General features: G+C 37.3%; 1 protein-coding gene across 1 annotated transcript; it reads right to left on the reverse strand.

Annotated features, from left to right (window-relative positions):
- Positions 1 to 5,460: 5,460 nt before the first annotated feature.
- On the reverse strand, positions 5,461 to 22,556 carry LOC126797577 (protein virilizer homolog). Its single transcript, XM_050524229.1, has 28 exons — positions 22,324 to 22,556; positions 22,051 to 22,139; positions 20,708 to 20,831; positions 19,307 to 19,927; positions 18,762 to 19,130; positions 18,564 to 18,668; positions 18,267 to 18,449; positions 17,401 to 17,542; positions 17,136 to 17,317; positions 16,968 to 17,053; positions 16,832 to 16,880; positions 16,322 to 16,388; positions 15,750 to 16,228; positions 15,561 to 15,660; positions 14,076 to 14,209; positions 13,583 to 13,650; positions 13,284 to 13,500; positions 11,961 to 12,176; positions 11,671 to 11,826; positions 11,530 to 11,583; positions 11,253 to 11,455; positions 11,087 to 11,156; positions 10,356 to 10,687; positions 9,304 to 9,481; positions 7,723 to 9,093; positions 6,910 to 7,635; positions 6,619 to 6,690; positions 5,461 to 5,944 (listed from the first exon to the last, which is right to left on the reverse strand). Exons 1-28 carry the CDS (start codon positions 22,396 to 22,398, stop codon positions 5,921 to 5,923), a joined length of 6,492 nt encoding a protein of 2,163 aa, XP_050380186.1. The 5' UTR covers positions 22,399 to 22,556; the 3' UTR covers positions 5,461 to 5,920.
- Positions 22,557 to 22,869: the final 313 nt, after the last annotated feature.

Genomic DNA, 22,869 nt, shown 5'->3' on the forward strand with positions numbered 1-22,869 from the left:
GGGAGAGGGAGAGGGAGAGAGAGATCAATGTGAGTTGTAAGACTCTAGTCTCTTTATGCAGCAATGGAGGTTGGTAGAGTAGGGTTTAAGTATGTTTTGGAAATTTATTATGCAGGCCGCGTGCACATGATGAGTGTGTAGAGGGTAACCAATCAATTAGGGTTTTGGTGCCGTTAAGTATGTACAGTTCCGTAGGCTGATAGAGGGTGTCGGTGTTTGCCACACGGAGCACAAGGGTAATGGTGCAGGAAACAAAGCCCTCGGAAAGGTCACTTCAGGTTCTTAGAGAAGCAGACAGCTCGACATTTAATAATTGAGTTCGCTATGAATCATGGAAGATTTCCAAACCCTCCAAACTTCCAATCCAGTAATCCTACAACCCACCACTCACAAATGATTTCTCCTATCCAGCTAGAACAGTTATTAATCAAGTAGTCAAGTACTATTGTAAAGTTTTGGTGGGGTTTTTTTTTTTTGCTGAGGACAAAGGAGGTTTTTTTGTTTATATGTATATATCGTCTTGCAAAACCACTCACAAATGAATAGAAATGGACATGTAATTTTGCAAGACGATATATACATACAGCCCGTCTCGGCTGCGGAGGTCCGCACCAATGGTTTTAATGCGGATTTCTATTTTTAAATCATTTTTAGGTCGAATTTCCTCATCTCCACCGTTTAGTATCTAGATAATATTGTGTAGATCATCTCGGTAAAATTTCGGCCAATTTGGTGATCTAACGACACTCAAAATTGCGTTTTTCTGTTAAAAACATGAACGGTTCATGTTTGACAGAATTCAGTCCGTCCATTTGTTTTTCGATTTTGAGAACCTTAACAATCACCAAATTGGCTGAAAATTTACAGAGATGATCTGCACAATAATATCTAGATATTAGACGGTGGAGATGAGGAAATTCGACCTAAAAGTGGTTCAAAAATGGAAATCCGCATTAAAACCATTGGTGCGGACCTCCACATTTGAGAAAATCCGTATATATATATATATATATATTTATATCAATATTAAGTGAATTCATTGTACAATATCAATATTACTTTGCACTAATTAAAGTCTCTGATCATGTCGCATACATGCTTAATTAATCCTGCCTCACCAATAGGTAATGTAATTTTGCGTCATGCATATACATTACACAAGACAAATGAAGAAATGATTGGATGAATAGCAGCTAACCTCATGCCAAGCTTTGATATACAATGTACAAATCTAGGTACCGAAGCTTAGACTTTCCCATGTGTGAAAATCCTGTGTTATCTTGGTTAGCCATGTTTGTATTAGGGTATCAGACTTTCCAAGCATCCCAGCCATCGGTTTTTACTGATATAAAGTTATAGACCTAGACAAAGGCATGCTCGTTTGCTAATGTTCTTTAGACTCCAGTCCTGATATCTTGGCATTCAGCTCTTAAACCAAAAAGAAGAGAAACGAAGGCGGGCACAGAAGCATGTGTAGCTCTCTGGAGTCCTGAATTTCTTATAGTAGGAATGTCTCTTTCGTCGGTGCTTAAATAGTTAAATATGAAACTTCTACATAGAAAGGATCTCTTGGATCATGGGCTTCTTGGATCGGTAGATTGTGAGTTATTTTTATTTACGACTCTCTTGCTATACGATGATCTTTCCACTTGTGAGAATGTCAATCGGAAAGGAAACCAATAGAAGCAACTATACGTAGTCAAGTGTCAGAGCAACCACCGATCATAATTAAAATAGAAAATACCATCAAATGACTTTTTTACTATTCTATTTCTTCTAAGGACACTAATCTTTTTGTTCACAAAAGACCAATTTTACATAGGAGAAATTATTTATTGCTACTAGACTACATTTGAATTAACTAAAAACTTATTTTTCATATTTCTTATACAAATTTAAGCCCAAGTCAAAAGAATATGTGCAACAAAACTGATTAATTAATTAATGCAAAATATTCAAAATACCTTTATTTTCGTGAAAATTACCAAATATCACTAATAAATCTAACAAATTTCTCTTTTCTCATTTTTTAGTTTTTTTTTCGGCAAATTTAAGTTTTCTGGTCAAACCACCGACAATTTGGAGATGAGCCAATATATAAAGTTGTTCCTTATCTCATGGGCTTTCATTTAATTTCCATATTGCATATGTTTTAAGAAATTTTGAAATTTCAAATTTTACTTACCAAAAACTTCATTAGCAGTTAGTTTCTCAGTCGACAGTAGCAGCTAGATTTATAGTTGACAGTAGCAGGTACCTTCCAAGTCGACAGTAGCAGTTAGATTTATAGTTGACAATAATATTTACATTCAAAGTCGACAGTAATATGTGTCTTCTAAGTCGACAGTAGCAGTTAGTCTTTATAGTCGACAGTAGCAGTTAGTTTTTATGATCGACAGTAGCAGATAACATCTTCATTGATGGTAGCAAACACTATGGATTAAAGAGGGGTAAAAAAGTAAAATATTTTATGACATGTGACAACTTGCCATCATTTGGTCATTATTTATAAATTTTAGTTCTTATTTGCTATCAAATCAAGTAGTGAGTTATTTATAAACTAAATTTTTGTCTGATACTTTTAAGTAATTTATTCTTTTACATAACAAAAATTAAGATATACCAAATATACCCCTTGCACCTTTACCCAAAGGCCAAAGCTCTATCTCCCTCTCCGACTAAAACAAAACAGACTATCTCTCTCTCTCCAAAATCTGATCTGGTTTCTCCAACCTTCTCTTCCTCTCGATCTGGTTTCTCCAATTAGCTCCTCCAACGCCTGCGACTCGTCCTCGAGAACCAAGTCCTGCGCTGCAACGACAGAGAAGGCCAAGGAGAGAGTGAGCCGACCTCACTCTTACTGGTACAGTCACCATAACGATGTCGTCGTCTGAAGCTTATACAAAAGGATCACAACCTCGTTGAGGCCCTCCACGGCTGGATCAAAGTAGTGAATCCGCCAAGTACAGCGCCGATGTCAACGCCTAGGATCGCCAGTGTCTCCATCCATACAGTGATCCCTTCGTTGACGATTGAAGCTTTAGAGGCGGACTAAGCTTCACGGTGGATCTTGGATTCCCTCAACGACTTCGCAGATGTCGATCATCTTCCGCAACCAACCAACTCTGTCACCGCCAGCTTCACCTCAATCTCCTCTCCAATCTGCCCCCCCCCCCACAACACCCCCAACTCTCCTGCTTTTCTTTGACTGCTTCCTCTCCATCGATAGGCGGTGAAGTTGTTAGAAAGGTTATATAGGCTGAAGCGGTCGTCGGGGAATTTGAGATGAAGAAGAAAATGACGTTCTAATGCTCTGTTATTCATGCTTAGCCTTTGTTTTTATATATTGAGGCATGTGATAGCATTTTTGTATGCCTACGTTAGCACATCTTTTTGACACACGGATAGTGTTTTTCTATGTTTATGTTAGTATTTTTTCAAACAGTGATAATGTCTATTTAGGTTTGTAATAGTATCTTTCCAATTCAGTGGCAATATCTTTTAAACCTTATATTAGTTTCTTTCCAATTGGCAGTATGTTTTAAACCTTGTAATAGTATACTTCCAATTCGTTGGTAGTATCTTTTAAACCTTGTAATAATATATTTTGGGCGCATTGTTCACTATAGTATATGTTTTGTTACTTATGACAATATCTTTGTTTATTGTTGGTAGTAGCTTTATTTGTTGTTGGTAGTAGCTTTTGATAATGGTAATAGTAGCTATACGTTTATACAGTAGTAGCTTTGTATGTTGTTGGTAGTAGCTATTGAAGACAGTGCAGGGTAGTAGCTTTTGATTCGATTGGTAGTAGCTTTAGTAGGCATTAATAGTAGCTTTTGTTTGGCTCGGTAGTAGCTTTTGAGACCTCATCTAAGGTTGCAGGAAATCTCATCGTAGTATCTTTTACTGCCGGCAGTAGTAACTTTGGTGCATGTGATAGTATATTTAATGACATAACTAGAGCCTTCCGGAGACACAAGGAAGTTGCCGGAACCTCACCGGAGCCGGCATGTGTTCGCTGGAGATAAGCCGGAAGTCGCCGAAGAAGTCATCGAAGATCGGCCGGAGACTTTGCCAGAAATGAATGATGGTTTTGGTGTTTTTGAACTCTAGTAGCAGCATGTAATTTTAATGTCTAAAATAAAAGGTCTTTTACTCCAAAGTGACTTTATATGGGTAAAAATAGTTGAGTGTCCTTATTCAAAAATATAAGTCTTCATGTGTCATTATATGTAATTGGCCCTAATTAAAATGATCCATGCCCCAAAACCGAAAGTTTTGAAAACCACTGTAAACAAAAGTTCAAAAAGAAGTCAAATTAACAAATCAAAATTCCGTTTTCGAAAAAAAAAAGTAATTAAAATTCCGGTTACAAGTTAATTTCAAACGAGACATTTCACCTAGTGTAAGAAATTGTCCCACAAAATATATCTTTGGATTCAATTTTCCAGATCAGACAATTAACACGCACTTGGAATGGGAGCACACTAGATTGTAGATCATTTTTTTTTCTTGAAACTAAGAATCAGATTATATGAGGCAGGGTATCAAAGTTGTAGTTTTGAGGTAAAACTTATTTGAAGTATCAATCAACTTCAAAATTGGATCAAGGTTTGGGTCTAAAAGACCTGAAACCATCGGCGGCAAAAACAGATCTTCTTCGTTTTCACCAAACCTCAAGGTCATCTCCGCGGCTTTGTTTTGCCATCCACATGAATCGTGACTGCAAAGTTACTTTGCCGTGGGATATGGCTTGAGCCTTGAGCGCATGTTGGCAATTACAAGTGGACTTGATGCTGTAAATAAAGGATCAGTAGAATTACTACCTTGGTTGCCAGAGACCTGACTGAACCATATCTCAAATCACAGTATCTACAAATTCATCAAAGCCGGAACAGAGAATGGGTATCAGCTGGTTCGGTTCCTTCCAAAATTCCAAAACTGACGCATTGGGCAATACCATTTCTGAACAATTCCCATTAAGGTTGTCACATAATATGCATGAGTATCCTCATACGCATATTAGGAAAGCACAATAGCCAGGCTAGCAACCAATTGTCTATGGTCTCTCTTATCTCCAACTTTATCAAGATCTAAGTAAACACCTCTTTGTAAGAGACCGTCCCCACTTTGGCTCAATAGGAATGAACCTCTGAGCTTTAATATCCAGATAGTTTTATTAGTCACAACTCACGAGAAAAACAAGATACCAAATATGATACTTTTTAGTATCTGTTGATCCTCAATTTAGCATCTGCTGTTGAAGAAATATAAGCTAAATTGAACAGCAGAGTAACTGAGAAAATACTCAAGACAGTTGGTCCAACCGCGGCTTGCCTATCATAATATATTTCCAGCAAGGAAACCAGTCTAATGTCAAAATTATGAGGCATTTGACCATCTATACCCAAATGAATTTCAAAAAACTATAAAAATAATAGAGCAAGGAGAAGGAAATTCACGCCTAAAACAGCTTCTTGATTTTCTTAAAAAGAGAAATAAAACAAAATTCAAGCCTATGAAAAAAAAATCTTTTCTAAACTATAAAGTAGGCACATTCCATTTTCAACTGCCACCGGAGGATGAATAGACTATTAATCTGTACAATTATACATTTTTTTCTCCATCTTTGAGTGAAGGCCAGATTAGGTAACGTATGGATAAGACATTTGCCGCTCACAAGCTTGGGGAAGCCAGGAATTTGATTACAAGCCTATATAATGGAAAGATGAAAAAACATAACATAATGTACACAATTTACAGTGCATTACACATTTACAGTACATTATGAACAAAATTTCAACAGAACAAAAACCTAATGATTGATCACCCAACTCCTCCAGATATAGGCATTGGCAGATGCAGCACTTCGATTATAAGTTCCCTCGGTTGGTTCCATCACTTCCATGTCATTCTGCTATAGCTGTGCACCCAACTTCTCCTGTTAAACAACAAGAACCATACAGCATATTATCAAAAATATAATACAATGTATTTTTTTAATCAGAAGATAAGAATTCTCATTACACACCCAAACTAGGGTTGCTAGTACAAACCAAAAGCCCAAAGAGAGAAACTAATTAGAGTAACACAAGCAAGTGGGAATGAGCCCACCGACAGTCAACATTAGAGAGAAAGGTTTCACGATTGCAAGAAGGCAAGATCTTGGATCTGGAATTTTCCCCAGCCAATCCCCACATGAAATTACAGATATCGAACAGCTCTACCCATTCTGTCAGTAAATAGAGAGGAGCCTAAATCCAAGACAGATGCGGTTATCCTGGTAAAATTCGTTTTTTTTTCATCTAACATATGGAACAGCTAAAGATATGGAACAGCTCTCTCCATTCTGTATGGGAATGGGGAGCCCTAATCCGCAAGAAAAAACTGTATGAGCATAGTTACAGTAGAGAATATACAGAAGATGGTAGGAGAGATTATTAAGTTTCCCAAAGAAAGAAAAAAAGGCCCCATGGGAGTGACTGAATTTAGTTTCATATCCCATTTAATAATTTTATCTACTTCATCTCTGTTATCAACTAATAATTATTGTTGGCAAATCCACAATGAAAGTTTAGTTTGGGTGCGGGTTCTGAAGAGGACTAAACAAAATACCTGAAGCATCTGCATTAACTTAGGATGCTGCTCCAAAACTTGACAAAGTTTTTCTCGGTCACCCAATAGAGACTGTCATGAAAAGGAACAGATAATTAGAACAGACCAAGGTCAGATTGTCAAACATTGAAACTTTTCAGCAGGTAGTTCACCAGCTCAAACACTGAATCCTCTCCAAAAAGATATTTGCAAATTTTATTGGAAATTTTGCCAAGATCCCTTGAAACTGAAGTCAAAGAGCACAACCTCATTCAAATGACTCCCAGTCTGCAATAGATAATGTAAAAGTACCTGAATAGCTTCTGGAGATTTGAAATATTCCTGTAAAGACATTGCTGGATCTTGTTGCTGTTGAGATGAAGCATCCCCTGATTGAGGCAAAACTTGTGGTTGAGAATAATCAACTTGCTGCTGTAGATGAGCAAACTCTTGTTGTTGGGATTGATAATAGGCCTGCATAGGTGAAACCATCGGCTGTTGCAGCATTTGCAGTGAATGCACTGGAACAGGGCTCTGCAAAGAACCCTGTTCAAATTGTTGTGAAGCTTGTATAGGTGGCCTAAGATGTTGAGGTGGTTGTGGAGGACCAGGAAGCTGTGGGGGCTGCAGCGGCTGCAGCTGACCACCGCTATGAATAGACTGCATAGGAGATTGGGGAACAGAAAGATTCTGCAGCATATTTGGGTTGTCACCTTGCAGCCGAGTCGGTACATGTCCATACATAGCCATAGAATTTGAACCTGGCCTATTGAAAACCATATGAGGCACCAGAGCAGGTGGTGAATAGGCATTTATTCTGGTCCCAGAAGGTGCAGTGGAGCCCTGAGGAAGTTCAGTTGTTCCAACATTTGACTGATTAAATACTGTTGACTGGGAAATAGAAGTTCTGTTGGGTGTTGAATTGTATGGAGGTGGTGTACGAGGAAGTGGTGGAGGGGGCCTGGCCCCACTAGGAGAAGAAACAGAACTTCTGGATGAAGAGCCATTATTGAATGCAGAAGGATAATCTGAACGAATCTGCCAAGAATCAAGAACATTAATATATTCAGATAAGCCAGAAATAGATATTATTTAGAAGTGTAAGAACATGCCTAAAGAACTTACCTGGTAGGTTGTGGAGGGCTGCTGTCCCTCATTCATGGAGTTTAAAAATGGGGATGATTGACTTGGAACTGTATCAGGAGTCTGAGGTATCAAAGCTGCAACTGTTGAGGGTGGCGGCATTGGAGGTAAAGGAGGTTGATTTGGAAGAAACCTAGGGTCATAATATCCTGCAGAACCAGTAGCTACAGGCACGTTACCAATATGTTGTGGACTATTCTTTGGAAAGAAATTATGTGGATTCATTCTTGAATCAACTGGCCACTGGGCAGAAGATCCTGGTGAATTGTTATAGCAAAAACCAGGGAACCTAGGACTATTGGTTGCTGATGCAGATTCAAAGCCACTAGAAGCCTTAACTAGTGTAACATTATTTGACTCATCAGAATGCTCAAAATATTTCTTGTCTGAAGAAACACTTGGTTCTCGAGTCAAGGGCAATTCAGGACGTGAAACTGACATCCTGGAAGAGAATTCACTTTGTGTGTTCTCATCCATAATAGATGTTAATGGTGTGGAGTGAACATCGCTCTCTGTCTCTTCAACAATTGAGTGAGGAGAGCTTTGCTCAACAACGACAGGAGCAGGCTGCTGCAGTATATCATCCGGCTGAGGAAAGGGCAATTTGTCATCAGGTTCACACTCCTCACCATCAAATACTATGTCAATCTGAAGATCATCATCAAGATCTGCTTTCAATTGTTTAGGTTTGTTGAACTTCTCCTTAGCCGAGTCATTCACAGGGGTTGAACTCTTCACCTGTACCTTCACATCCCCAACTACCGTTGACAATGGATTCTGGCGTTCCCTTTCCCTGGCCATAAATTCATCCACATGCATTGAAGGAGGTCTCCCACCAGACGATCCAACTCGGGGGATTGCTATTACATTGGAATTCGAAACACCGTCATTTCTTTCTCTTGCAACATAATCATCAACATGCATGGAAGGAGGTCTACTAGTATTTGGTTTCCGCTGCCGAAACGCATCCCTACGAGTAGGAGCAGAGGGGGCAGTGTTCGAAGTGGGACCTCTCGCAAATGCAGTTTGAGTTGTGACCTCAGCCATGGAATTTTCTCCCCTAGCACGCCTATTTGGGCCATCAAGTGATGACATTTTCCTCTTGCCAGAAAGAGTTGATTGTGACAATCTATCCGGCAATGTTTCAGGACACTCCCACTGAAACTGATCTCCAAGTGCCCCTTGATATTCAACAGTCATTTCAGCACCAGCATGTGAGAGTAGATGGATCTTCGAAGAACATACAACATTTGGTGGTACCGGAACACTGTCACTTGAAAAGATATCATCCATTTTCAACAAAGAACTAGGCTTCTGTAACAACAGCATTAATGACTTCGCAGATTCTAAAGCCTGTTCAATGATCCTAAAGATGTCAGACATGATCATATTATACGAACAAAAGGAGCTCCTCTAAGAATTCTGTAACAACAGCATTAATGACTTAGCAGATTCTAAAGCCTGTTCAATGATCCTAAAGATGTCAGGCATGATCATATTATACGAACAAAAGGAGCTCCTCTAAGAATTCTGTTAGATTATATCAATCAAAATCAGCCATACCTCATACAAGAGAATCTGAATATCAGAAGCTGCAACATAGTCATCAGCTATTGGTGTCAACACAGATATTAGTTCATGAATGTAGTTCAAGTTTTCTTCTGCAACACCATCTGTTGAGCCTATATCATCAGGAAGACCAAAAAGGAACTTCACCGCAATAACCCCGTCTGAATTTAACCTAATAAGAGCAAACCATAAGTCTAGCAGCTGACATAAATAATTGAATCATCATACAAAAAACAGAACATGCATATATGGAGCAAAACAAAACCATAAGGCTCGTGTGAAACCAATAGAACCAACAGGCAAATCAAAATTTCCTGGCATAGAAGCGCGATCCTAGGAACCAATCAATTAATTCAGACTTGATGTATGGTACTACTAATTAATGAATATAATGTTGGCAGTTGGCACATAGTGAAAAGAACGTGAATTGTTTGAGTATATAAGAGCATCCTCTATCGAAGTGATCCCTATAGTGCAGATGTATATATACACACACACACACATGTATGTACATAAATAATAGACTAAATAGAGTATAAATGTATTCACATTCATATCCATAGTAGATCCAGGAAATTAATTTAGACATCAACAACATAATCCTATGCGCTACCTTTGCACATTTCACGAATATGGGGTACAGATTGACATAATGGGAATACAATAACTTCCTAGATCTACTGTTAGGTTCTTTCTTATATACAGCAGTTACAAAAAAAAAATGCAACAGATTTGTGATCAACTATATATTTCAATAACAAATTAATAGGATTGGTTTATATCCGCTTCGGCCTAGTAGATTAATATATATGATTTTGACAAAGCTTAATGCCACTTTTTTCAAATTCCATTTTAGCCAACTTGTCTCACCCATCATTCATCTAAATTGTCACACCCACACCGCACACAATAAATTTGAAGTGTAACATGCAACTAAAATTTGATAATATGTAATTAAAATGACAATGGTGATCTAAATATATAACATGTCAACTACAAAAGTATATGACACGCAATAAAGTAACCAGTAAGGTAAGAGAAATCACCTTTCCCCATCAAGGCAGAACCACAAACATCCCATGCACAAGGCTCTGACAGCCTCAATTGCATAACTTGATAAACCGTCTTTTGAATCAGCTGATCTTAACAAAGTTTTACAGCATAATAACAAAGGGGGGCACTTTCTCCATTCAGATTCATTAAAAAGACAACTGCTGCCATTTCCATCCATTAAATGCCCTTTATATGATTCACGATCCTCGGGAATATAATTAAGACCATTAAATGAGGATGCTAAAGCACTGCGGCCTTCACTACAAGAACCTAGATCTTTGAACGCAGCAAGGCATGCAAGTAATTCTTTTCCAGCAGAAAGAACCTGGTAAACGAGACTATTATCAGCATCAACTAAGGAAATAAGAATTACATTCTGAAGTGAATTTACTCATTTCTCACAAAAATAATTCCAATAAAAAGCATCAAATAAGCAAGTGCAAGAAAACTAAAGAAAAAGCAATGCTCAAGTTTATGGAATGTGTTGACTAAAAGAGGAAATCAAGTGCATTCCTATGCTCAAGCACATGGCTTTTTTTCGTTGAACACAAAATAACCCAGTGGATCAATGGACTACATGAAGGACGGTAGCTAGCACCTTAGAACTATAGTTCAGTAGGAACTCAACTTTAGGCTGGGTTAACTAGAGAAAATTTTCAAATGGATTAAACAACATTAATTCATGCATATCAAACATTAATCATAACCATAAAGAGCACGTTACCTGACAAAACCTGAGGAGATATTTTAAAATCATTATAGAATCTTCAGCACCCATGTTTGCGAACTTGTGCCTGTTATCCAATGAGGTAGTTCAGCACACATATGGTTAATCTGTAACATCTTGAATAAATTAAACGTGATGATACATGCGCATATTATCTACTCACAGATCATTGGGTAGACTTGCTTGAGAAATGGAAATCAATGAGAAGGACTTGAATACAGGGCGGGACCAACTAAGCACAGGAAATCCAGATTGAGATGAACTTCTACCAGCTAGGATAGTTATTCTATCTGCATCGATCGTACCTAAACACCTATCGAGCACTCTAGTTAGCGTTCCAATGACACCTTCCTTTAACAATAGTGCCTGAAAAGGAAAATAAACTGTTAAAAATATGAGCTAAAAATCAGAAACGAAAACAAAACAATACAAAACCAAACCTTGGCATGTGGGTGCTCCAATAAGCTGGCAATGAAATCCAGGTATCTATGAACCTGAAAAGTGAATATATCAGAAGAAAAGAAACAAACAAGAAAGTATACCAAATTAATCTAGCCAGAAAAAAGTTGCAACACACTAACCTTATAAGCATCCATATCTGACGGAGAAGACATCTCATAAGCATGAGCATGAATCCATGATAATATGGGCCGTAGAAGTACAGAACAGCTTTCAATTTTCTGGCAAGCAATGCGGATGACAAAAACTCGAAGCAGGTCTTGAATGACAACCAGTTCCTGTTTAAAATGATTTGACCATTTATGCAAGATATCATTATGAATGCACACACTACCTAGCCTTTTAAAGATTCTAGCTAGAAAAGAAAAGGTAAATAACCAGTGACTGACTTAATGCAGAAGATATAACATACAGAGATGGCATAATGTTGTATAATCTGGGCTATTTTGTCCAAATGCTGGGTAAATTCGCTCAGCAACTTCTCAAGATTTGTTGGATGCAGATACCAGTTGACCTGTCTTTCCATCTCAGGGCCCAAAAGTGTCCCAACAGCCAACTTTCTAAGGGCACTCAGCAAAGGCATCCCATCTTTCCAGAGCCAGACTCCTTCTTCTGGAAATAAATCATTCTTGCAATGGCAGAGCAAGGACAAAAGATACATAATGAGAAGAACACAAGTCACATTTAATAATTTACTAAAGAAAAAGCATCAGATAGATAAGTACCCAAGGTAATCAATTGCTCAATGATAACAAATTAGAATATTAAACAGTAGTTCTTGAGCCAATTACATCAAATTTCATCCACCTTTTAAAAATTGAGTAACCAATATATCATATCCTCAACATCACATTATTCTCTTTGGTGTGCTAGGTGCATGGTAAAAAATGCAGGATGGAGGTGGCACTGCTAGTTATGACTTACGGGTCCACGAGTCAACAATGGTCACTTGTTAAAAATTATATCATGCAAAACAAGATTGTTGAGGTGTTAAAATATCCAAGCATGCAAAAACAGAGCTTTCTTGTATGCTCCTGCTACTAGGAAGAGCTTAAGATTCCCTAAGATGGGTAGGACATACAGTTACGGACATGATATCCACTTATAGGATATGATATCATGTCATACCGGAAAAAAAAACAATATATTTTTACATGTAGATTGCAACAATTAAAGATTTAATGAATATATAATCACATATTCCTCTGATAAAAACTGCATTATTATATTATCTTCCAAGCCTCTCAAACAGAGAAACACTCTTCTCCACTTTACAGCAGAACACAGGAAAGGATGGGGAAAATACAAAAACAAAATAAAAAGGTATGCTGACACCAATATCAATTGCTTCCTTTCTTAATTGTTTGTTTTCAACTTCAATGGACACATACAAAAACCCTAATCCTCTCTGATTCGGAATATCGAAAATGACAGTTATATTTGTGCATTTATAGATGTGAAGCTGTGCCATCTTGTCTGCAGTATGATGTATGTGTTGTCTTAGACGTATCTAACAGTTAAAGTTTAAGAAAGTAACAGATGTGTTTATAGATATCAACACATATCTGAGCCATCTATAGTTACTTATTAGGTGTATCCATGGATCATAGCGAAAAGTTATGCCCGTCTAAGATATGCTCTAGTGAAATGTTCCATAATCCTTTCTCTCGTGTATGAAGACTGTTCAACATGATTATCCAAACAAAACAAAATAAGTAAATGAAACCTTGCATACCATAAGGCATAGTAAACTGCATGTTTCCTTTGGACCCAAGGCCAGCAAAGATGTAACATGAACACTATCAAGGAGATGGTGGAAAAGCCCAGGAGTCCAGCCAAAGACTGGCCAACAAGCAAGTGCTGAAACAAGAAGATGGCAGAGCGCTCCAAACCCAATGGCAGAATCAGGATAAGGAGAGGATAAGTCTGCAGCACATGCAGCTAGTTTCGGACTACAATAGAATGATCGAGTCAAATTGTATGCAAACAAAGACAGATATTTAAAAAGGTGCAAAAGGAGGGCAGTTCAGTTACCTTACTTCTCGGTGCAATCGTAGAAGCGCATTCAAAAATTTGGTATTCCGGTGCTGCTCTTGTACCTCCTACAAATTTAAGACCAGATATTAACAAACTAACAGAGCATACAATCAGTACCGAATTCCCAGATGACCTCAGGCTTGGTGTCCTTTTCATTTAATCCCCAGATATCATGAGTAGGAAGTTCAAGAGTCTAATATGCAAGCATCCTAGTTTGAAAGTTATTTATAATCAAGGCCGACCTACGGAAATCACATAATAAAACCGCTTCATTTAATTTCCTATTTACCCGCAGATTATCCGCTGTCATAGACATGTGGTTTTCTGAATCAAACCATTCAAATTTAAGGATCATACGGGTTTTAAGAACACCAAGATTGTAATAATTATCTACAAGCTCGGTAGAAGACTAATGCTACTTCTTTCATTCAAATAAAGCTTCCCATAATAAAACTCAATCATATGGAAGCAAGGATTAAATGAAACAAACCTTCAATTTCTGCAATAAATTGACCAGCAACACAAGAGTTGGAACCAGAAGGTCAACTAAACTCTGCTCACGGTTACGTTCTAACAATAAATCTGATGTAGAGTTGCACTCTGTGCCCTCATCAACAAGGTAATCTATCAACAAAAATAAATTGAATGAATATATAAATGGACCCTCTAATGTATCACAGTATGGAACTTAAAAATCTTGGTACTGTACACAGTATTAGTGACAACAAGCAAGCAAGATCCAAGTGATACAGTAATTACGGTGAACACTGTAGACGACCACACATATCTATAATATATATCCCTGCACAAACAGAACTCAGAAAGCATACCATACTGTCACAATAGTAGTATATTTTCTCTAGAGTCAAAAACAATGTAAGGATGTCCTACTAGTTGTGAATTCAATTAGATCTTGCCCTTTCAAGCAAAGAGAGGATATGGCAAAGAAATTATCCCCCAATGGCAGGAGGAGATCCATATGAAGGTAGTGGAATCAATATCAGAAAAAATTTACACCTATTTATCAGTTTCATATCCTATAGGTCAAACCATATCTTATTCTTCCCATTCCAAACAAATGAAAAAATAAATGCAATACTGCAACTCCGAAAGATATAAAAGCCAGAAAAATTGCATCTTTCAAAAGGAAGAGAGCAATGTTTTAGAACCCAGGCCAAACCAGCCAGTTAGTCATCAAATCAGTTAGATTCTGTTCTAGGATCACTAAAATATACGCTCCCTGAGTTGGACCCCAGGGATGACTCAATTAAGAAGTAGTGAACTGTATCAAAGCAAACCAGGTTGTTGTCTATTAATTGTAAAAGTATTTAATGCTACACACACAGCATTCTTCTTAACATAATTGTTTCTCTCCATGTGTTATCTTCTGCAAGACATGACATACTAGTAGCAAAATGCTACAGGATGCACCATTACTTTATGGAATACAAGTAAATAAATAATTCTTTGGATATGATTCAATGATCGATTCTAGCTTCTAAAATAAATTAGCGATTTACTCGATGAATATTAAATAAATATTCATTATGTCGATAGTTGAACAATTAACCCTCGACTGGTCACTATTCTCACTACCCTTTCTCCACCACCAACAAATTTCTATATATATATATATATATATATATTATTTAAAAAAGCAATATATACATACATATATATATATATATAGAGAGAGAGAGAGAGTTGATAAAGAGGCCCACATATAAGATGACAGACGAAAAATGGAAACAAACATTATAACTAAATGCATCCGTGAATTTTATAGAATGCAAGTCTGGTGCTAAATTTTTCAAATCATGATGGGACTGGGTCAGTCAAAACTGTTTGGCTAGAAAACTTTGAATCAGATGATTGTAATTCTTACTGTTGTTTTTAAATGATAATAATAATAATAATAATAATAATAATAATAATAATAATAATAATAATAATAATAATAGCCTAACAAACATACCATAACTGTTTGAGGACCTCTCGAGCATAAACCTACAGTTGACCAGAACTGCATAAACTATTGCTATTGCTCCTTCATCATATAGAGTTGCAGCAACAGTCTGCATTAACATAATAACATGAGCTGATTCATCTAGCAATACACGCAATCCATCGAGTGATACACTCAGAGGAATATAAAATCACATACCGAGTTTTCTGAAATGAAAGCCAAAATGCGAAGTGCTGTTGTTAACTGTGCAACAGAAGAATCACGAAGAGTCAAACCATCAAAAGTCTTATCAGAAATGAACTTTCCCAGATTCTCCAGAACATTAACATCTGAAGCACCACAAGAATCTCCAATAACACTTTCTGCATCTGTTAGATCTGACACTAGGGGGATGGTTGAATTCAAGTGGGCATCTCCACCAGAAGCAATCACAGCAGCATATCGTAAAAGACCTGCAACTCCATTTTTATGGTATACTACTCCAGCATCTATCCATTCCAACATCCGTGTGGGGGCATCTTTCCTATTTGACCCTGGAGAAGAGGAATATAAAGCCTTATGGAGCTCCGTAACATGTCCAATCCAAGATCCAAGAGAAGATGCAGTTGAATCAGAAACAATAACTTCAAAAATCTCAGCGACAGAGTGAAATATCGCTAGATTTAACGGTGAGGCTCCTGAACATCCAGAAAAGTTTAACTGAGAAAAGCAGATCAAAAGTACAGTAACAGATTATTATTTCAGGCTTAGAGATAGAGTAAGTTGACAACCATTATTTTTGGCAAGCGGCTCTGGTTCCTTGGCAGAATGTAATGCTTCAATCAAAATTTTAACAGCCTACAAAAATGAAGTATTTTGGTTGTCAATAAACTATATCAAAGCAATCAAGAACTTCATGGATAAAAAATGATCAAATATCTCAAAAATTGTTAGAACCAGTCAGCCACCACACAGATGTAGATTGCAACATTTGTATTATCCTCTGTTGCATTAACAGAAAATTAATCCAATTAAAACTATATCAGAAAATCCGTTACCAAATAATAAGTCATCAAATAATAGTATTATTACCAAACAAGAAAATCACTTGAGTTGTATATTTACAAAAGACTACTTTTTTTTCAATCTACTCTAATGTATAGACTAAATTATATATAAAGTAATTACAACATCCCCAGAGCAGAGGTCCCCTGATCCAAATCCAACTCAAGTAAGAAACAGGTATTGTCCCCACAAGTATATCCAACAGAAACCCTAAACCTTAACATCCTAAACAGTACCTCTGGAAAGTATCCCAAAGCCAACAGTGCCTCACGTCCGCAGTCAGACCTGCAAATCAAACAAGAATCAATAAGACCATTAATAATCCATCGAGACATTAACTGTTCATGATTAGAAAAGTGCATTTGATTCAACCTTGCAACAGCGCATAGTTCCCACAACATCCATAAAAATTCTTCACTGTTTGGAGCCGCAGTAAGCAAACGATCTATAGCATTAACCTGTACAAAAGCATTAGGTTTGTGCTCTAAGCGGAAAGTTTATATCAAAGAAAAGAAACCAAAAGAAGCAAAAGGTACCTACCACCCTCAAATGCATCCCAACAATTATTCCAACTTCCTGCGGAACGCAAAAGAATCCTTTGGATATTGAAACAGTTGCATATCGAAGAGGAAGACACACATCCTTGTTCACATTATCACCACCCCGCAGGGCATATATTATAGTTGCAGAAAGTTCAGGGTGCTGTAGCAGGAAAATTAGGCCTGAGCAAGAAAGAATGCAATGTGATTAACTACGACTTGGATTGATAAATAGAATAAAATTCATTGCAAGCACTTTCAGAAACCTGAACGGCAAAACAGGAGGGCAAGAATGATGGCCTCAATAGATGATGTAACTTCCACAAATATGTCCAGAGCACGTCCTGCTTCCGACCGTAGTATGGATGATGACAATAGAGCAACTGCTAGAGGAAGAAATCCCCGCTCCTGCATTATATAAAATATAATTTATTAGGCATATTTCATGACAAATTCCTTCCATCAAATAGAGTAAGCAAAAAAAGGCTACAAAATTAATTTCTAATGCAGAACCCCATGGAAGCAGCAGAGAGGAGAGAGAGAGAGAGAGAGAGAGAGAGAGAGAGAACATCTCTATATTTGGTAAGGCATTGAGTTGATTAGAAATTCTATTTTGAGTTCCTCCCCAACATGGAAGTTAGGCATTTCATCAAGATCTAATTATAATTTAACTGAGGAATTTGATTTGATGAGACCTTCAGACTGGCCCAATGATAGGCAATGCTGCAACACTTTAGATATAGAGTTCAACTACAAATCAACAAACCCTAACTGGCGAGCCAGGAGGTGGAGTAGTTGACTAGTTGTGCATTTTGATATTACTAACAGAGGCTGCTATGGCTAAAAGGTCATCAGCCCATCTATTAATGTTAAAAGATTAGAAACTTATATTACAGCTGCATCACAGTTGAGAATAATGGGAGAAAAATTGTGATAATTGAGTTCCTTAGAAGTAGAAGCCCATAAGAAGGTCCAGAACTTGACTCTACCAAAGGTCTTCCCTCTCCACCCAACCATAGGTTTCAAATAATCTTTAAAAGTGAACCATAATATTTTCATATATTACAGATACAATATAGATTAACCATTTCTTAGAACCAGAGAAATATTTTGATATCAGAGGGAGACATACCTTAAGAAGTTCCAGCAAATGCAATTCGATATCCCGATTTGAGAAACAACAATTTGATGATGCAATCAAGTTATTAGATGCTTTATACGACAACAAACCTTCAGTTTGACCAATAATCAATTTTCTGGTTGCACTAGCAACTGGAGAAGGATCTTCAATTGGGTCACGTGATGTTATCAATTTCTGCAGTATGTCTTGTCAGTAACTTTGAACTAAACTAATATCAAAATACGAGCAAAAAAGATAAACAGGATTCAAATACAAACAAAAATAATGATAAAAAAAATTATAACTGACCAAGAGCTTCTTCAGTTGCAATTGCGCACAGATAAGCATGTCATATGTATCACTTGTGACCCTACCATTTGTAGATAGACCTCCCAATACAGACAAAGCTGCATACTGCAAGGAAGGAATTATCATAAGAAACAACTTGATTTAATTCACAAGTACACATGTGGAACCACAACCAGCTTCACCAAAGTGAAAGTATACCTCAAATCTTGAAGTGACCTCATAAAATCTAAGGCGATGAAGGACATAAGTTGCACATGAAGCAACATCGTGACGTTGTTTTTGCAGCAGCAAATTCAACAATCTACTGTAACCATCACTGACACCGGATAGAATATTTTCATCTTCACGAGGCCACCAACCTAAAAATCCTTCACAGCCAAAAGAATGCTGAGTAGCCTTTTCAATAACACCAAGTAAAAGTAATGTCGTTGCGGTAGAATTATGCTTGTCACGACTGAAGACGTGTACAAGCTGCTCCATTCCCCCACTGCTTACAAAGTGAAAGCAGCTCTCTCTTCCAGAGCACAAAAGAAGAGCCACACTCAACCCCATCATGACATTTGTATCCTGACAATCCAGATATAAGATCAAATATTGACCACGTGAAATTTAAACATGCTAACAGATTGGGGAGAGAGAGAGAGAGAGAGAGAGGAGAATACGTAATTGCTTCTATAAGTTGTATAGTTGTATAATAAAAATGTGATATAGTACACAAGTGAAAGGAAAACTAATTCATTCACCTGCGGGAGTTGGTGATGTACAATACTCAAAAAGCCCTTATTAAAGCAGAGGAATTGATTTAAACAATCCACCAACTGTTTGGAAGTTATCAAATCATCCTCAGAGATAAAATCACAGTCATCCAATGATTCAGCTGATGCAACCCCTGATTCTTCTTTTAAGGATTTATAAAGCTGAATAAGCTCTGTCCTACCCTCACTAAGAACATTGCGTAGCTCTCCACAGTCACTAGATCTGCCCCAGGAGCAAGTCACATAACAAGTGGCAGCTGACACTACAGTGCTAACTACTTTATGAAATGCATCCCCTAGATTGGGCAACTCACAAATCTTCAACGTCAGCTGCAATAATTGCTTAACTTCAATAGATAAATCTGATGCTGTAACTGGTAAATATAAAGTATTCGGTGGTGATAGTGAATCCTCAATTGTCCGATTAGTTGAATGCAAAGCCAGAGGAAGATCTTCAAGCTTTCCCTCAGCAGAGCTAACGAGATTAGTTATGGAGCTATCATCAAATTCAATGTTAAATTGCCCCAGATCTTCCGCGGTGTTTCCATATATAACCAAACTCAGACTGCGGTAGCTTCCCCTTACCACAAGATGATTAGTTACGACAGCCTGCAGAATAGTATGACTCCAGTGAGAAACGAGATGTTCTAAGAAGCTGCAGTATATATTAATAACTAGGTACCTACCCATACAAAAAGGTTTATAAGATAGAGGGCCTTTACCCCTTTAAAATTCCGACATAATATATTAGATAGTGTTTATCTTTTCCCACATCAATGGAAGTCGTTCTGTATGTTTATGTAGCTGCCTCAAAAGACTTAATATCAGGGCAATACATGTATACATAACTTCTATCCTGAGCACACAAAATGGAAGGAAAAGATGAAACTTCTGCTTCAAAGCCCACTTCTTGCATTGAAATATATATAAAGAAAATAGATATATATACTTGCTATATTAACTAATGGCCAATTAATAAACTCAGACAAAGCGAACAAAGAAAAGAGAGGCTTCACTAGGGCTGTCTCTGTCGACAGATTTTATGCATCAATCTCAAATCATCTTGACTGAATAATATTTTTTCCTTGTGTTTCTAGGTTTTTTGATGTGTCAATTGTTCTAGTTTCTGCTTGCAGGACTTCTCATCCATTTCATCTGCACCCTTTCACATGTCAAACTAAGTATTCCTTTCTTATCAACACTTTCTTATTAATACAGGCATTCAGATAGGAAAAGTTAGACCTCAAGCTTGCTAGTGACCTAATCAATCACTTATTAAGCAAAAGAGTTAACTATTCATCATCCCAAAATGAATAATCCACCATCTGAAGGCACTCAATGAAGATAGCATCCATCAAAATTATAATTGGAAATAAGATGATTAATTACCTCTACTTCCAGCACATTTGATGATGAAGGAGAATACAGGAAAGGCTGACAGAGGCGCCTGAACCTTGTCTCTCCCTCACATTGTACAAATACCTCCAAAGCAAATGAAGGAGGTAAAGTAGCCCTGTAAACAGGAGTAGCAATTCAGAACATTAACAGTAATGCAACATCATTAAGCATCACTAAAGGTTGGTATCCAAAAGTTAATACCAGGCCTATACAAATCAAAATGGCATTTCAAGAGATAGAAGCCCTATTGATTTTTTTTTTTTTAAGAAAAAAGGATTTTCATTTTCTTCTCTCTTTTCTGTTTTTGGAAAAAGAAAATGCCTGTATTAAAAGACAACAAAAGCAAAGTACAGAATTGGCTTCTTGAAATGATTTCTTTGTTTCAAAAAGCCAAATAGAATGTGCATATAAAGCTGAGCAGCAGAGAAGATGTCCACTACTACTGTAAACAATATCTAGTACAACCTATTATTGTTCTGTTTTTGCCTCGACAGATAACTACCACGAACATCATCAACAAACAAAAGCTCTTCCATAACCAGAGGCATATTTAATCACACATAAAAGAAAAACATTTACATCGGGGATATTACCTGCCATTTGGGCTTGATGAAGTTAAATAAGAAAAAGTTGATAATTCAAAATTTTAGTTTTTCCTGAACCCGAAACAAAAAAAAAATGAATGCTTCATGAAGGCTTATTGAGACCACAAACAAATTCCATATTTTAGCATCCAGGCCAGAAGTTCATAAAGTAACAATAGAAATGAATTCCCACTCCAATTCTTAGATAAGTTGGCTGTTGACACTTATCATAGATCCTCAAACTAATACCCATTCCATCAACTGCTCCCTTTTCCCCTTCTCTCAGAAATTTGGCACTACCTTCTCAACTATTTGTCCACCGGACTTCGAAATTTTCAAACAGATTAAAAAGAACGGTAAGCATCCAAAACCAACTGGCAACTGCTCCAAATGTAAACCCATCCACCCATTAACTCATACCAAACTTACCTATAAAAAGCACAAAACTTTAAATGCTCCCATAACACCTAATCACCATCGAGATCCAATTTCATGTAATGCAATGCTAGGATCCAAAATGCAATATGTCCAGAATACAGTATAAACCCTAAATAACCGCCCTATCACACATTCACTTGAAATTTTGAACAGCTGTATCCAATTCCCAGACTGTGTCCCAAATATTTCAACTACAAGTGATCCCGACTATACCGGCTAGCATACATTATGCTCAGTCCTAAGCTGAAATTCACATCCCAACAATTCAAGCTTAAAAAAAGAAAATCAACTGAACCAGAAGCGAGCCCTTACCCGAGAAGCGGCACTGCTTGCGAAGCCGACGAAGCGTTGTGTTCAAGAAACTCGCAAGCAGTGATGACAATCGGCTCAGCAAACAAGACCTAAACAACGAGAATCCAACTCCGATCAGCAACACACTCAAACTCGAACAAATTCAATTGAATATAGACAAATTGTGGAGTCAGACTAATCAAAGAACACCATGGGCATAAGATTAAGAGTCGAATTAGAGAAAGTAGGAATGAAATTGAAAAAGGGAGGGGGAGGAGAGATTGAGATTCTGACCTCGTCGACGTATTCGTCGAGATGTGGGTGGACGAAGGTCTGGGCGAACAAGACGCACGGCTCCGGGCGACCCATGGTTGTGTGAATGTGCAGATCCTGGAGCGTGGTTGGTCTAAGTAAACATGGGGAGTTAGGGTTTTCCTCCGAATTGAAACCTAGGGTTTTGCCGAAGAGTTTGTATTTGAACGTTAATAGGGGTTTTTCGGGTTGCGCCACCGACCTGAAAAAGAAGGGCGAGGAAAAATAGAGAGGGAAGCCCGGAAGGGTTTTAACTTTTATTTCTTAGGGGATTTGCAAGTTTGATCTGTGGTATGTTTTGAAATTAATTGAAGATCGTTGGGCCATGTTCGTAAAATCAAAGTCCTATAAACAAATAACTAATATTCATACCCTATATTTAACTTTACTATTATAAAACGAGTACTAAAGTACCTATAAAATACAAACTTTCTAAAAAAAATGTTTAAATCTCACATTGATAAGCAAACAAATAGGAGTATTACAGTCAAAATTTAAATAAATTAAATAAAAATTGTTATTTCTTCT

Source organism: Argentina anserina, chromosome 6 (assembly GCF_933775445.1).
Source record: "Argentina anserina chromosome 6, drPotAnse1.1, whole genome shotgun sequence".
Classification (NCBI taxonomy): domain Eukaryota; kingdom Viridiplantae; phylum Streptophyta; class Magnoliopsida; order Rosales; family Rosaceae; genus Argentina; species Argentina anserina.